This window comes from Anguilla anguilla, chromosome 14 (genome assembly GCF_013347855.1).
Source record: "Anguilla anguilla isolate fAngAng1 chromosome 14, fAngAng1.pri, whole genome shotgun sequence".
Lineage (NCBI taxonomy): Eukaryota > Metazoa > Chordata > Actinopteri > Anguilliformes > Anguillidae > Anguilla > Anguilla anguilla.
Window position 1 is genome coordinate 9,664,241 of NC_049214.1, and position 18,212 is coordinate 9,682,452.

An 18,212-nucleotide genomic window follows, 5' to 3' on the forward strand; every position below is an offset into this window, starting at 1 on the left:
ATCTTGCAGTACACCTGTATGGCAGCATCTGCGTTCGTTATATGTCTCCACTCATTTATTCAGGTTTTTTTTTCTTTAATCTGTATATATATATATATATAGCTGGACATAGTCATTTTTTTAAGCTTGGCAAACTGAGGAAAAAAATTACAGATTCTATGAATCAAATGTCTGGTTGTGATTAGCAGGGTGGCTCAGTAACAGCAATGGGCTACTGGAATATTGTGGTAGGAAGCGAGGACAGAACAAAATTATGGTCAGACATAACTATCTATACCCAAACTTTTAGGCGATTACAGGGCTGCCAACGGCTGTGCTCTGAGCCTCAAGCATACGCAAATGACCAAGATCACACTCTCACGCTAGTCATTCTGTTTCTAACCGGGGATATCCACTCCAATGTACAATTTCCCAGAATCGTTCTACTCTGTGCAGTCTCTTCAAGTAAGCCGCTGCAATCCTAAGTGCACTATGGACATGCCAGACTGAAACATCAGAGTGTCAGCAGCAGAAAATAATGCACCTTTTGTGTACCTCTTTCTCTCAACTCTTCTAAATGCACTTAACTTGTTTCCACCCACAGTTCTTTGCACATTAAAATTCCATTTAGCAACGCAGCTGGCTTAAATTTCAGAAGCATATTCCATCCATTCCATTCATTACATTCAGGACAAGATCTTTTTTTTTTTTAAAGAAAAGCTGCTTGTTCTTTCATAATTTTCATATTTCCATATGCCCAAGAGAAGAGCACATTCTGGGTTGTATAGCCTGGCTGAAATTTGTAGGATGTACACTTATATATACCTTCAAACTAAGAAAAAGCTTATCTTTGAAATACTGAAGTATGTGTTAAAAAGTACACTGGATGAAATCAATTCCTAGTCCCCTTTTGGCAATATCTCTAAAGAAGAACCAAAGCAACATAGAAAGTATGGCTAAATGTTTTAAAAATTTTGTACTATTGAATTTGAATCAGAATGGAAATGCACCCCATGTAGTGTGTAAATCAGATCTGTGTGAGTGAATTGCATGAGCTAATTGCTCACCCCATTTGAAAGTACCCCGCAAGAACACTTTTAACAAAAATGATTACAATTCTTCTTAAAGAAAGAGAGAGAAATACATAACAAAAGGAAAACAATTAGCATTCATGTCTTGTCTGTGCTTTGATGTTTTATTATTGGTGCAATACTTCTACTGCCCCCTGTTGTTTCACATTTACACTGCAACGGAGTAAATATGCATGTAAAGGAGAATTTACGTACCTTATTTAAATCTGTATTTTTGTTAACCCATTTTCTGAATTAGGCAAATAGACTCATAATAAAATTCATAAGACTTTGATTACCTTGCAAGTCCATGCCCAATACATTATTATAACTAGTTATCAGTGAGTTTAATTTACACATACTGTATTTCATGATTGGTCCAGATGCTAAGGCACACTTTTATTTGCCCACATAGTTTCAAAATAAAACAGTCAGTTTCAGTTATCAAACACACACACACACAAATCAATAAACAAACGCAATCTCAATGGTATTACAACAGTGAAGGCTTCTAGTAGTTATTGGTTTGGGGTGGTTATTTCTGGTTAATCATTGCTTAAAAGTGATCATCTTCACCTCTTCAAAAAGGATATATTTCCAGCATAGAGAGGGATATTTCAAGATTCTAATGATCCCTGCCTACAGAGTATGAATAGTGGCCAATTATTTGAGAAGCCTATTGGTCTGAGAATGGATTAGACTGGTGTGATCCAAATTCCATGGCATTCTCAGTCTAAATCTAAACCAAGTTTAGCATTTACAGAATATTCTGGAATAATGCACAAGATCGAATTTCTACTTCCAACAACTTATCAAAATGATCTCATGGATGTTTGTGGCTGTATTATTCCTGTGGAATTCCAGAAGCTGGTGAAAGTCATGGTAGTGTAAGACATAGCACAGACTTTACTGGTCGCATATGGTACCCCAACATCCTATGAAGTTTACATTTGTATATCATATTTATGTTTCCATTCTATGGAATTCTATTTTTCTATTTTTTTATTTTTTGTTCATCACTACCTGTAACTCACATATATATTCTCAGGCTCTCTAGCACATTCTAAACCGCTGGTCCTTGATGCAATATCGCACAATTGTCCAGAGCGCTGTCCAGGGAGGGAGGGGTGGTCAATGCAGTATACCTTGCCTGATTGTATTATAGAAACTCCACCGGTTAATTAGACACCAGCCGTCTGCCAGCACCATCTGGGGAAATGGTGCAGTCCACTGGCGCAATGACTGCAGCTTAGCCTTGGGGACTGCAGAGTGAAAAGCAGTGGTGGCCAACCCTATGCGCTTCAAAGGATGTGCTTGCACGTCTGATCAATGCAACAAAGACCCTGTGATTGCACAGGTATGCAGCGGCAAATAGGTATTTAAAATGTGGTAATAAAGTTTTAAAAAAAGAAAAAGAAACATACTGTCTATATTCTGTCCGTTAAAATGAAAAAAGTATGCATCTTGGCCCAATTATTATTATTATTATTATTATTATTATTATTATTAGTATTATTATTAGTATTATTATTATTAACGTTTGCATTTGATTGTATATTTTCATGTGAAGCACACTACAAATGTGTTCTAAATATATCAGACTATCACATTATAATATGCTTGATTATTTTATAAAATACAACCAATAATTCACCCTGACAAAGGATTATTACAAGCCACAATAGGTCTATTTCTGTCACAGCTCTGGTCCATGATTGCCAGACATGGCTCATTCTTAGTTTCAGCTCTTACCTTAGTTCCTTTGATCACATTCCGTGCATGTCTGCTCATTGTCAGTGAAGTGTTTCACTGTGGATTTAAGTTCCTGGTTTTCATCTGGTCATTGCTTGGTTTGTATGTTTTAGCTAGTCCTGTGTCTAATTTCTGCTTACCTGATACCTTGTGTTGCCTTGTTATTTGTTTTGTAGTACTGGAGGGCATTTCACCAGTTGTATATCACTGAGTTACGTAAAGCTAATGGATTGTTACTGTGATGGAATAAGGAATTATTCAAAATAATCCAAGGCAATACAACATCACAGTCTTCATCAGATCCTCTAATGGTGTGACTCAAATTAAGTCCCACACCTGCGTCTTTTTTTAATGTTACTGACCTGAATTAAGGTAAATAACTGCGGCAAAAATTATCTTGCAGTAATTCCATATATTACAGATGATTTTCCAGTACTTGCTTACTATAGACCCCGTCCTTTCAGAGATCCACCTCTGCTTGTTTAAAATATTTATATATATATATATATATATATATATATATATAGTGTGATTTTGTGGCATCGAAAGAGTAAAAATACCCCTTAGAGGAATAGAGGAACTTAGAGGGAATTTGGATGGAATAGGTGAGAGGTTATAGCCACAAATGGCAACATTTCCATTCCATGTCAGATATACTACAGATATTTTTATCTTTTCTTCTAACTAGTGGTCAAGATGCACCTGTGTTTTCTGAAATAAATTGATCGTCAAAAGTTTCTTTGTGATCAACACCAGAGAAGAGCATAACATGGAAGAGACAGATGACAGACCGAATCTGTGTTTACAGGTTCCAACAGCTGCATCTAGAGTGGTGACTCATTAGGTCATTTCTGCACAGCAGTAATGATGTGCTTTCTGCTCATGACTATGATCATGACAAGTGATCCTTACTAGCAGCAATGGTCAAGTTTACAGTGGCCCTAAAAGAAGCCATACAAATTAACCATGGAGGAGCCTGTTTTCTTCCATTCTTACCTTTGGCCCAAAAGAGGGTGTACAGCTTGGGTGTGCAGGACAGGACAAAATAAAAATGAAAGAATGAATGGATGCTACTCAGATATTAATATTTTAAATGACAGCTTATGTAGACTTCAGAGATGTCCATCACCATTAGAAACCATATGATTTTTGCTCTAATAAAGAAACTGCAGCAGTGTGATAATATACACTGTACAATACCAGGACAGCAAAACTTATTTTTATGCTTTATTGTTTTTGTTTTTTTAAACTAAGCCCGTGAAGTCAGACTTTTAGTTTAATGAAAATAAGTCCAAGGAAAAATCAAAATCTTTTAAATTAATTAATTTATTTATTTTGCTTCATGCGTTCTGTAGATACACAGCTTAGAGAGTGACAGATTCAAACTGATCTTGCATAAATAAATAATAGTAAAAAAGCAAAGTTAAATTAAAATAAAAGGTAGTTATCTTGTGAAGTGAAAGCTTCATAGTCAGGTAAGGAGTATGTAATCTGTGTAGCCTCAATATTGACTGAAATTCCACATACACTTCTTGGATTGTGGAAGAGTAAAATTAAAAGGGAAAAAAATTGCAGTAAATGAGAGTTTAGTGAGTTTATCAATTCAGCGAGGCATTGAAGTAAATCCTTTATCCTGACTAATTTACCTAAATACATTCCATGTCTGTCTTACTGTTATATTGTCATGTGAAATGTTTCAATAGCGTGCAGTTCTGTTTACAGTGGAAAATGACAATGAACAATTCCCAACAAAAATCGTTGCATAATTTTATATCTGTTTCAAAACATACAATTCCTTTGTCACGCTGATGCACTATATACCAATAGCCATTCTGTGAATCAAATCATTTTACTACATGACTGAGGATGTCCAGGGTTGTCCTCTTCCATTTCTAAATTCACTCTGGACCCTACTTTGACTTAGCTTCCCGCTGCTCTTGAGTTTGGGGCTTCAAGAATTTCCAGGACTCATTCCACTCAGTCAGACAGAGTTGGAGCTCATCATCAAAGCACGTGCTGGATCTGTCCCCCCTTGAGAGAATAGATAACTCATTTTTGGTCTGGACATTATCTGGGAAATTGCACTCATCTTGCTGTGACCAGGGCACGCCTTCCAAATTGCACTGGGGATTCACAAATTTCCAGGATGCTCCCCATTCTGACTCCGGTATGTTCTCACTGTTTGCCTGAGAACCTGGGGGGCCAGACTTCAGAAACTTCCAGGAATCACTCCACTCAGCGCTGGATGGGTTCTCCATGTGGAAAAGTCCATTCAATGACTCCTTGAAAGTGCTTATATCTGGCCAGAAGTCTTGTTCCTTGTGTGGTTTAGAATTCAATAGCCTCCAAGAGTCTGTCCATTCTGATTGAGATGGTGTATGAGAAGATGGTGCATGAGGGTGTACCTGGGACGCTGACAGCTTCCATGACTCTTTCCAGTCTGACAGACACACTTTCTTTGAGTTGAATTGCATGCATGAAGATTCCTTAGGCATACTTACTGGCTCTGTGTCTTGCTGTAGTTGAGGTTTTATAGTCTTCCAAGACTCACACCACTCAGGCTCAGACAGATTTTCACAGGATTTGTCCCACTCTAACATTGAAAATTTATTATTATAGGGCTGAAAATGTACAAGTTGGTTTGACGCATTTGTATCCCCTTCTGACAAAACCATTACCTCCTCATGTGACTTGGAGATTGATAATTTCCAGGAATTGATCCATGGTGATTGAGAGGTCTTCTCATTATTAGCATTTGAAAATTTCCAAGATTCTTTCCACTCTGAGAAAGAGGTTTTGTTTGGGGATTGGGGAGACAAAAGTGGATCAGCAATGTCTTCATTAAACTCAGATTCATTCTCGCATTTGTTTTCCTGCGACTTTGGGAACATCCATGACTCAGACCACTGCAATAAAGCCGGATTCTCTTCAAGAATTTGAGAATTGAGCAACCCGCTTAATTTGATATACTTTGGCATACATATTACATCACTGTGACAGAAATCCAGGGAATCTGTGCGCTTGTCTTGTACTGCACAGGACCTCCAAGACTCACTCCACTCTGTCAGAGAGATAATATCATCATCGCACTGAGCATTTGTGAGTTTCCAAGAGTCAGTCCAATTTAGCAGTAGTCTATTCATTTTCATAGGCTGAAGAACCATTGACTCATTAGACTTATCATCAGGGATTTTTTCTTTCTCCTGCATAGGTTCAGGCTTTAAGAACCTCCAGGATTCCTCCCAACCAAATAGAGATGCTGGTTCATTGTAGAGCTGTGAATTCTGTAATTTGTTACTTTGGAAATCTCGGCAATACTGGGACCAACTTTTTTCCCAAGATTCATTTTCTTGGTGGAGCTGGAGATTCAAGACCTTCCAGGACTTAGCCCACTCTGTTGGAGATATTTTTTTCTGCTCAAGCTCAAAGAACAAGGACCCCTTGAACTTCAGTTCCTCTGTCATGCATTCTTGTCTTTTGGGGTTCTTTATGAACTTCCATGACTCAATCCACTCTGAAAGGGATGGTGTTTTGAAATATGTTACAGACTCCTTGAACTTAATTGACTTGTTTCTATTTGACATAAACCGTGTGTCTTTTTGTGTTTTAACAGGTTTCGTCTTATGATGCGGCTGTGGCCTGGCATATTTCCAAGAGTGATTCCAATCTCTCAGAGATGGTATATGTTGTACTTTCTGCACTTCTTTCTTGGGAGGCGGAGGAGTTGGCGCATGACTAGGTTTGTCACTAATACTTGACAGAACTACTTTCTCTCTACTTGTCTTCACTGTCTCTTTCGGTATTGTTTCAGATTTTTGGACTTTTCTGAGCTTAACTTCCTCTCGTTTCGGTGGTGGCTGAAACTGGGACTTAGGTGCACTGTTGGGTTTACGTGCCTCTGGATCACGTTTCTTTGGTGGGGGGATTTTGGGCAGTGGAGGAATCAGAGGTGTGCTTGCAATAGGTGTTGGTCTTGGTCTGGGTTGGACAGCCACAGGCTTGGGTTGTTCAACTTCTTCAGATTTAAGCTCCAGGGTCTTCCTGAATTCTGAGATCTCATATCCTTTACCTTTCTTCTCAGGTCCCCCATTTCTGCATGCCCAGCGTTGATTCCACTGATTGAAAAGCCTGGGAAAATACATTGTCTCTTAGTGTTAAGGAAGGGCACATGCTATTAAACAAGCAATTATGCACATACAATTATTCACATACATACGTCAACAAAGAATAATGATACAGGTTCAATGAATGGCATTGGAGCCTTCTTGCAGTATGCTGTTTGCGTAAAAACACTGAAAGGTTTTGACAAGGTTGATTATTCATAAAAAGAAACAGCTTGTGCATGTGTATTATAACTGTTTATTATAACTGAATATCTTACAGCAGAAGAAAGCAGAAACATGTTTATTATTATTATTATTATTATTATTATATACCCTGGTACAAAATATGCTGTTTGTAGAGTACATTGATGTCACATTGCAAGAAACATGCAAGAGACAGTCTGGAAGTTCTGCAAAAGATGTTGAGTATGCCTGAGCTGTTTAAACTCATTAATCATTAATAAAACTGCATTCTAAAACTTAGCAAGACTAATAAGCAGTAATGGACTGATCAATGACTCCTTTTCTGAAGACAGTAGGAAAAGAAAGAAAGACCTGCTATAAACCTGATTGATCAGAGGTTTCCACAGGCTACACGTAATTTCACTGGAGACTCACTTATCTGAGATCAATGTGTGTCAGAAAGTAAGTGTGGAATACACAACCTCAGAGAGAACCTCTCAGGAACCTTGTGAAATGTTTCAGTAGATAAGCTGTTGAAATGCGAAGAGAGGATCAAAATGACTGAGGGCAGACCAAATGAAGATGAATATTATGAAAGGAAATAAAAAGATACAAAAAGATGGAATTATACATGTTCTGTAGTGGAAAACATGCAATAACTAAAGGTTACTGCACAGTATCCAAAAAGTGGGCAAAATCAACACACAGCAACCAACACATATTTGAAACAAAATGAATTACTTGTTGGGCCTAAAACAATCCCATATTCCACATCTTTTCATGAAAGTAATCAAAACTTTTAACTTGTAACATAGTTCTATTTTTAAAATCACACCTGAAATAAATGAAGAGATTGTGAATTTTGCCTCATAGTCATTGTTCGATTTGAAATACAAATTGGATTAGAACAGAGAAAAAACAACCAATTCGACACAACTGCTCCAATACTCTTGTATTCAACTGTCTTCGCGCTGAAATGTCATTGAAATGTAGATTTCAGAGCAGTAAACGCTCACATTTTTGGGAGGTAGTTCAAAACTGAAACTGACAGTTTTGAATTTGTGAAGTTACCTAAATGAAGAGTCCCAGTTGCTTTGATGGCACTCTTGAGGATAGAACTTCAAAGACTGAACGGAGAAAAATCGGCCTGTAGTTTGGAGCATAGGCCATGTCGGCTGTGCATGTGGGCAGATAAATTGTGGATTAACAGCACATGTCACAGACCAATTTCTACACTGATGGCTGACCTGAAATATTGATTAACATGGAAAAATCAAGAGTAGTGAGGGATGTGAAAGTAAACCCAAACAAATTTTGAGCAATTAAGAATTGGCAAGGAGCTATTGTGAGCAAACTGTCTGAAATCTACGTTTCATGACCCTAATATTGATCAGTGAACTCTTTGCTGAATAGTGACCACAACACACAAAACTTCTGGAAGAGCTGATGAGGGTTTGTCAAGACAAAATATAATATAATATATTTACTTTTACTTACAGTGGAATGTTTCCCTTTGTGAGATCAGCTCATATTCAAGAATGGACAAGCAATGGAAGAGAACACTGATACTCACAGAGCAAACTATATGTAGACTGAGAAATAATGTTAATGATGCTCCAGAAATTCCAGTTGTAAATATATAGCCTTTTAAAACGAGGATAAGAAGACACTGACCATTAGACCGTCAGAAGCAATGTGAGGAATGCACTGCTGAGTGTTTCCAAAAGGTTACCATCTAAATATAGTTACCATAACACTGCAGTAATGATAATGCACTTTCCATAAGCCCCATCTTCTGTTTTATTTTTTACAAATGTTTGTTTTCAGTGTGTTCTCAAGCATAGAGTATTGTTCTCAGTGCAATACAATTGCACATTCACATTTGTGCAAACACCACAGTTCATTATTTATTTATCAAAATATATGTTATCTCCAGCACATTCACTTCCTAAAGATAATGTGCTGGTTTTCACCAAATATTGAATGCAATTCATTTTATTAAAATAATGCAATGTAATTTGGTGTGAAACTAACACTTTCAAATTATTTTGCCAAAGAAACACTTACAAAACTTCAATTCTATATTTGTCCAGCGGAAAGGCTAATCATTACTTTCATTGAGATTCCCAACTTTCTCTTTTTTCAAACTAAGAATATTCCATGAAAAATAATTTTTAACCGAAACAAGAAGGCTTAAATGTGGAGTATCAGGTCATATTTCTAATGTATCATGCAGCTTGTGTTGTAAGAAATCTTGTGCTGTACTTCGGGTCTGTCATGATGTGGAATGCAAAGTGGGACACTACTGTTGTCTTAAGCAAGGTGCATTATGCAAAGTGATGATTAAAAAAAAAATACCGTGTGCGTGTGTGTGTGTGTGTGTGTGTGTGTGCGTGCGTGCGTGTGTGTTCTCTTGGCTAAGGGCATCTGCAAAATAAATGTATTCAGAAAACAGAAGGAAGGCGTTAGTGCAGGCTTAAGCAATACAAATTAATGTAGGCGCATGCAATTCTCATACTCAAAAGGGTTTGTTGTAATATGAACACACTGGTGTTGTTAGCACACTGTTAGCACAGAGGAAAGGTTAAAACATTTTTTTGGAGTCAGATAATCAAGATAACATTAATATAATACTGCTCCGGTAGCACCGGGTAAGACTACACGCTTTCCTTCACCACTCAGATACTTCTGCTGTTTGGTTTGCAGAGGGGCTTCATGCAGTTGATCTCGACGTGACAAGTTTTGGTTTCTTACGGCTGGTGACCTCAGAATGCTGTTTGGTGTATCTGAGAGGTTTCTCACACTTGTGACTTCCGTGACAAACACCCACCCTTTCTGATAAGTATATTCCAATCACATCATGAAATCTCCATCTTTATTATATGAAATTATTTTTCTCATCATCATGCAAATACTGCAAAGGGTTATTTGACCTATTTTGTAATATTCGGGGAGGGGGTAACCCTATCCCTGTCGTAAATTACACCCTTAATCACGCATCAGCTGAGGTGGAGAGGAATATAACAATCTTTTTTTGAAAATTACACTGGGTGCAAATTGAGAATTTAGCCAAGACACAGAAGAACCTCTTCTTTACGAAAAGTGTCATGGGATCTTTAATGACCACAATGCGCCCGGACCTCAGTAAGTATCTCCAACTAAATTACTAAATATAAATAATTTAATATTTACAATAAAGATTTGTCTTCCTAACCTGATTTAAATAAACATAATTTGTCAGATATTTGATGGGAAAAAAAGAAAATGCTCTTTAGAAAATGGTAGTAGTCCAGCATGAGGTGTTTTAGTGCAGCTTGAAGCCACATTCAATACATGTTTGTTTTCAGGGTTGGATTACTGAACCAGACCAAAGCTGGAGGATGTGTTATCTATTTGCCAGAGTGAAAGCAAATAATGAGAGGCAATGATGCCACATACGAAAGATCTTGCGAAATATGTCATAATCTTTTTTGTTTCTGGTGTTGTTCAGCTGTTGTTTTGCATCGTGATCTGCATGAATTCCTATAAAAAATAAAAATATTTTCTTATATCAATATCCGAGGACCCTTGCGTGAGCTCTGGTACAGAGCTGATGATTTATGAATCAGTGGGTCTTACTGTGGCAGAGCACTCTTCTGGCGTCGCTCATTTTCACATGTCTCCTTCTCTTTGTACTGGTTCACTCTGCTCTCCCACGTATTCCGAACCTGGGCATTGTCAAACACTGTCAATTCATTGCCTCTCTCATGCATCATCGTGAAATCTCCTGTGAACAAAAACAAAAATGACAATCAGTTCAATATAATAAAACATAATAACTTCTGCATTACCAATTTGCACGAAGAAAATAAATGCAAAAGTCGCTTGCTTGATTGCTAGCTTACTTGCTATGGACATGGTTTGTACAGAACATTCAGAGAAAAGGACACTCCAGGGCTGCACTAAAAATGCATTAGAGCAATGTTCTGAAAACATCACAAATTATCTTATGCACAGTCAAACAAATGTTGAGACAAATGTTGAAGTTTCACATGGATTTGCTTTCAAAGGCTTTAGCCTGCACCTTTAGTGACTGAGGCTGATTGTGTAATTCATTGTTTTACTGAGCAACTGAGAAGCTTTACACACGTTTCTTAATGAGAGATTGTAGCAAGGTAAAATGTGCCATATTGTAGACATCAAAGTCATTGTATAAGGCATTATCTATATTCATTGGTTTTAAGACAAGAAACACTGACAAGTACAATGACCCATGTCTACGTTTATTCATTGATGTTTCGTGCCCAAAGCTTATGGAATTTTAAATACATAGATGAATTAATGAAAACTAATTTAAATGAACTATATTCTCATTGGCATGAAAATGGAAACATAAAATCATTTGATATAATGTCAATAGTATTCATACCATGCATCCTAGTAATGTTATGGAACATGTTCTTTCTATGCCAAGATTATTAAATCAAACAGAAACAATAAGTTTGCTTACCTCTATTTCAGATGTGTGGTTACATCAAAGTTGTGGTTCTCAGTCAAGCTCCCCAACAGCTGGTTTACAGGAGCAGAGAGCATTTCATATATATCCCAGTCAGTCAGCTGTATATAACATGTCTATATGAATAGAATGCTATTTTTACCTGCAGATACAATTACTGGCTTCGCCCTTCATGGTGCAACACGAGAACGTTCGGGATAAAATATTATTTGTATTGCTTGGATTAAATATCGTATACATGATCATGTCACATAATTGGTTTGTTTAACTGAATTTCATTAGTTCATAGCTTATTGTCTTCAGCTGCAACTTTACTGCATATAAACTGACATTCTGGAAAGGGCAGTTTGTTTCTCTTTTTCAGCATTAGTATGACATTTATGTCACATCTTGTTTAGACAGGGTTGTTTTCCAATTATGAAAAAGCTTCCTTTCACAGTTAATGATTAGCAGGATACACAATTGTATTTATGCAGGCTACACAAGCCAACGACATGCATCTGCATCTACCAAGTTTGATAGTTATCCATATAGAGAAACCCTTCTGGCGGACAGCAGTCTCCTCCGTCTATGCATAACTGTTAGCACAGAGGAAAGGTTAAAACACTATTTTGGAGTCAGATAATCAAGATAACATTAATATAATCCTGCTCCGGTAGCACCGGGTAAGACTACACGCTTTCCTTCGCCACTCAGATACTTCTGCTGTTTGGTTTGCAGAGGGGCTTCATGCAGTTGATCTCGACGTGACAAGTTTTGGTTTCTTACTGCTGGTAACCTCAAAATGCTGTTTGGTGTATCTGAGAGGTTTTTCACACTTGTGACTTCCGTGACAAACACCCACCCTTTCTGATAAGTATATTCCAATCACATCATGAAATCTCCATCTTTATTATATTAAATTATTTTTCTCATCATCATGCAAATACTGCAAGGGGTTATTTGACCTGTTTTGTAATATTAGGGGAGGGGGTAACCCTATCCATGTTGTAAATTACACCCTTAACCACGCATCAGCTGAGGTGGAGAGGAATATAACAATCTTTTTTTGAAAATTACACTGGGTGCAAATTGAGAATTTAGCCAAGACACAGAAGAACCTCTTCTTTACGAAAAGTGTCATGGGATCTTTAATGACCACAATGCGTCCGGACCTCAGTAACACAGTATCTCCAACAGAAGGGTGTCCCCATCACTGCACTGGGGCAATCAGGTTTATTTGACTAGAGACAAGATCACCCCCTACTGGCCCACCAACACACTTCCAGCAGCAACTTAGTTTATCCAGGCGGTCTCCCGTCAAATTACTCGGCTTCAGCCATTCAGAAGAAGCAGAGTACACAGTGGCATGCTTGCTAAATCAAATTCAGCACCAATGTCATTGCTATAAAATAATTAAATAAGCATATTTCCAATGAAATACCAGTGGTGAGCTCAGTAACTGTAAATAAACTTGTTTGTTAATAAAATAGTTTCCTTACTTTCATGCCAATAAATCTATTTGAATTGAACCAAATTTAATTGACAAGCCACAGTACATGCCACATAAGCAAATAAAAAAATTGACAAAATAACCTGATAAGCATTAAGCTGGTGCATTATAATAAATATATGAACAAGTAAGATTTCATTACAATTGCTGGATATTTGGTTCATTCATGATAGCAAGGTCATTTAGGGGGTGCTAAGTCTGGCAGCCTGCTGTCTCTACATTAAAATGTCTCCTGTTGCCAGAGTTGGCCCTAGGGATTTGGTGGCCCTAAACAAGAATGTTGACGCCCCAACAAGGAAAAGAAAAAAAGTAATTGTATGGCCCGGAGATGGTTGTGGCCCTAATTGACTGAATAGTGTTTATGCCAGTGTCTGGCATAAACTGTCTCCATATAATCACGGTTGAAAAGTGATTATTTCCAAAGTCGGAATATATCTCAGTAAACCATGCTAGTGGCAGTCAGCAAGCTGCAAATGATTCAGGTATATGTTGTTGTAGCTAGGTACTCTGTCACGTTGGATTTTAAATAAAACAATGAATATGAGGTCAAAGTGCATAATGTCAGATTTAATTAGAGGGTATTTACATCCATTTCGGGTCCTATTCATGCAAAGTCCCGCATTTTTACGGAGCAAAAGTTATAGGACAATTGGCTGCTCAGCTGTTTCTTGGCCAGTTCCAAACGTAAAGTGGTGTATCTAGAAATTTGAATGAAAGAACGTCTTCCAAAAGACTATATGCTAGGTCAACAAGTGCCATTCTGCCAACAGTACTGAACAGCAGGGACAGACCTAGAAATAATTTCTGCAGGAAAATAATATGAGAGGCCCACCCTGCACGATCGGATGCACACACAACTATATCACCTCTGGGGGACCTCTGGAGACACTCGGAAAAGCTTTCCCTGTTATACCCCCTTTGGTCTGCCCCTTGGTGAAGAGACTGTTGAACTCTTTGCCAAACACCCTTGTAGCTATATTCTTACTATATTCTGATAATAAATTTTTTCTGGAAACTCTGTTATGCCAACTAGCTACATCTCAGTTGAATAAGAGACTCCTGCATGTACAGCATATCAAGGTTACAGGTGTACGGACTGGGCGCCATTTTGGATCAACAGCTAAGACTAACATCACGATCGCATGATCAAGGTTGGATAGATTGTTTACATGGTGACTGGATGCAGTACGTCACTTCCTGTCTTATCAATGTGTGTTCCCGTCTTCTCTTTGCCATTCTTCTCTTTGCTGCTCAACAAGAGCGATGTGCAAAAAGCATGGCCGCAAACACAAGCCTAAAGAGAGAAAAGGTCTGCCTGTAAAAGAACACTGGTTCTCTCAGGTTTTGGCCATGACTAGTGCTTTATAACTCCAAGTAAATGTGTTCCAAGGAACTACATCCACACAGGGTCAGTTTACTAACTATACACGTTGGTATCATTCTGCAACATATCAACAAGTAAACGCACATAGTTTATGTAGCATTACTTTCTAGCTCCAGCAATCAGATTCAGTAAGACAAATCAGGACAAAGACCAACGGAGACTGATTTTTTTTCTACAGACAGCGCAATGGACATCTGGAGATGATGACCAAGTCAGAGTTCTCTTGGACAAGCAAGCACCACAAAGAAACATTTGCACAAATATCCAGGCTTGTTTGTTAGCTACAGCCAGCTACCCTGCATAGCTAATGTATAAACTCTATTACTCTATAACTCTATATAACATTAGTTTACAATCCGCCTTCATTTTAACCAAGATCTGTGCATGTGACCTCTGATGCACTAATATATATTCATTTGATTTATGGTCTCGGATATTTAGAATCCAAGGGTGCACTGAGATTAGCTAGATATAGCCGGCTTCAGTAGCCCTTTGTACATTCACCTGGATTCCAGGTCAGATTTAGCACCATTCATAAATCGCTCAAACAACTGGGGAGCTTTTGTTCCCAGGAACCACGTGTGCTGGTGAACACACATGACTAGACACACACAAACAGCACGCTAGTATTAAGCCTTTTGTGATTTTAGTTTAGATGCTTGTTTAATAAATTATGTTTTATTAAACGTCATTGTGGGTCTGATTTATTTGGATAAGTGCTTGAACCTAGCACCTCAAAGAATTTACACATGTCATTATTTTAATAGTTCAATCTCATTATTTAATCTGTGTAAAATCCTATTACAATTATAGACTGCTAAGAGAACAAATCCCCTCTAAGGTGGGGAAGTAGATAAACTACATAAAAATATGATTAAAATGATGAAGTGTGACAATGTAGTTGAGGGATTGTGCATGTGTACAAGAGAAAATGCATTGCTATTTCATGTGTAGGGGTATTCTTGGCCTCAGACCCTTGGCAATTGGCAGCTTGCCCACTTAGGAGCACACAAATGTATGTAGCATGTGTGCATTCCAATATGCATAATAATCTATTTATATATGTGGTGGTTACATGTATATGGATGTGGTATGCTGGAGATGAATATAGTCCGGTACAAACTGTTCCATGACTGGGGTAATGTACAGGAACATCACTGTCCATGTGGTCTATGCTGTCACATTTTGTACTTTTATACCATACATCAGACAAGTATTGATGACATCATGCAGTATCATGAAATATCAGGCCTATATATTAACTCAGAAATATGCAGCCTCATTTAAAATACACCTGAAATATATTGCACATATGCAACGTGTCACCATTTAGTATACAGCACTGCAGTGCATTTTGGGCAGGGTATAAATAAATTAATTTAATAAGTAGATAGATAGATAGAAACTTTATTGATCCCGTAGTTCCCTTAGGGAAATTCAGTGCATTATTTGTAAGAAGTAAACCACTACAACCAAAGTATTCTATTGTTATGTGCATATGGGTCTGACACTCTACTCACAGAAAAGGGTATATATCATTTAAGTGCAGTCTGGCTACCTTGCTTAAAGGACCATACCAGTGTTACTACATGTCATTGTCCATTCTCAACATCGGTCAAATTCAAATTCACACATAATATCAAGTTCAAGAGCATCTAATTTAGGTGTACGCCAGCCTCAATAACAAGCATCAAGGTCAACGACTGGCTGAAAGTTACACCTTAGACTTGTGTCTTTACCGTTTCCTGGTTACAAAGTCCAATTAGAGCCAGCCAGAGACGTTTTGTAATTTTAGAAAAAATAAACGGCATAGTGATTTTCAAAAGGGTGAATTACCTATACCTAGCAACTTTCAAGTCTCGTAAAGTGTTTTTCCACACCGTTTCAACATGAATGGCAGTGAATGACGTCTGTCTGGACAAAACGTAAACAAACACGATATCTCAAAAATAAAGCGATTTTGGGAAAGGTTTATATAAACTATGTGGCCGATGTTGACAATGGACAATGACATGTAGTAACATTGGTATGGTCCTTCAAACCAACTTTAGCTGAATGAAGTCAATATTAATCACATTAAGTTGGTGGTATTTAGTGGCCTGAAGAAACTGTATTAATTGGTGAAGAAAATAAGTAGCTGTTGCTTCACTTTAACTAACTGTGATACCTATTCCTGAATAATGTTCTTCCAGGTTATCTCTCACACAGTAGCAGGGTGTACATCATAGCTAGTGCACATTCCAGACTGAGCATTAAAGCATAGCTGCACAACAGAGTGGCAAACCTGAACAGACACAAGTTTAATAAAATAATTTATTAAATATACAAAAATACAGAACATGCACAGAATAATCTGACTGGGAAAGCTAAGTAGAATTGAATGCATGAGAGCTTTTATTAGAATGTATGTGCGTGTGTGCACGTGACCTTGTGTTCTTTGTCTGGATAAAGGAGAAATACAAACTAACATGACGGAAGAACTTCAGTTTGGCTAAAAGTGAGTCTCACACCCAGTAGGGCCGAAGAGGTAAGCCTAGCTTCAGCTCATGAGCGAAATCGGTAACTAATTGTGGTTTATTCACAGACTACCGACTATATTGAGATTGTAAGTTTGCTAGAGTTGGAGGTGGAAAGTTAGCTGGATGAGGCCATGTGTGTGTTTGCACTAGGCAGCTACAGACAGCGAACCAATCTACAAACTACAAAACTAACAACTCATTGAAATGATCAGAAAAACAAAAAAGACAAATGGAAACACAGAACATACATTAAACTTGGTTAAGATTAAGCTAGCTGTATAGCAATTGCCTGGGATGTAAGTCAGTCTTACTGTCAGTCGGTCCACATCGGTATTGACCTCCGATGGTCACTGTTGTGTCCATGGGAGTGTACGCAGGTGGAGCTGGAAAGTTGTGGAGGTCTCAAGCCGAAATCTGTGAAACAGGAGTCCTTCGCCGTATGTGTTCTCCCATCCAGTCGGTCATTTGAAGAAGAGCCTTTTATACTGGTTGGAAAAGGTTGATTGCTCCTTGGAAAACTTTTTGTTGGAGTACCTTGTGGTTACCCAATGTAGCACTGGGCACACACTAGGTTCCATGTGAGTTAAGATCCTTAGTCACTGTAAGTGAGCTAAATATGCTGCACTTTACAATAACGTTATGTGTTTGTACTGATAAATCACTGTAGCGGTGGTAACAGCAAACTACTGTAAGCATTCTGCAAACCTTAGAATTGAACAGTTTCACTGAGTTGTGAGAACTCTAGAGCTAGGTCTAAGGAAGTTCCAGTGTGTGGGTACTCCCAAAGACAATGTCCAAGCCTGACCTAAGAGGGCAGAAAGATCAAGTCAAGAGGTAAAAAGGCCAAGAAAGAAGCACCAAGACAGAAGATGATGGTCACTCAGTTTTATTACTTTGGTTTTAAGTTTTATGGCCTGTTACATGTTTCGGGTGACAGGATTACTTCACTGTAATTGGATGTCAAGCTGGTGCGTTGTTGACACCATCTGTGTTTGCTGTGGTATGTAGGGAAATGTAGTTCCATTGTCCCAACAGTTGAGTCCAATGATCTGTTTAAAGAGAAGTGTTCTGCCCTGTCTGTTTTCAGCTCACCAACCACCACTATCATTGGTGTCAAACCTCAGAAATCAACAGCTACAGGGCATGTCTCATCAGCTCTATAGTCGCATTGGCACTTCATCATTGGAAGTCCTGCCCATTACTGGAGGAATATGAGACAGAATTATGCGTCTTCA

The 18,212-nt window shown here is 38.0% G+C and overlaps 1 protein-coding gene across 1 annotated transcript; it reads right to left on the minus strand.

Annotated features, from left to right (window-relative positions):
• Positions 1 to 4,554: 4,554 nt before the first annotated feature.
• On the minus strand, positions 4,555 to 11,683 carry LOC118212490. The gene is made up of 3 exons (XM_035390383.1): positions 11,577 to 11,683; positions 10,706 to 10,853; positions 4,555 to 6,929 (listed from the first exon to the last, which is right to left on the minus strand). Exons 2-3 carry the CDS (start codon positions 10,840 to 10,842, stop codon positions 4,712 to 4,714), a joined length of 2,355 nt encoding a protein of 784 aa, XP_035246274.1. The 5' UTR covers positions 10,843 to 10,853; positions 11,577 to 11,683; the 3' UTR covers positions 4,555 to 4,711.
• Between the last annotated feature and the right edge of the window lie 6,529 nt (positions 11,684 to 18,212).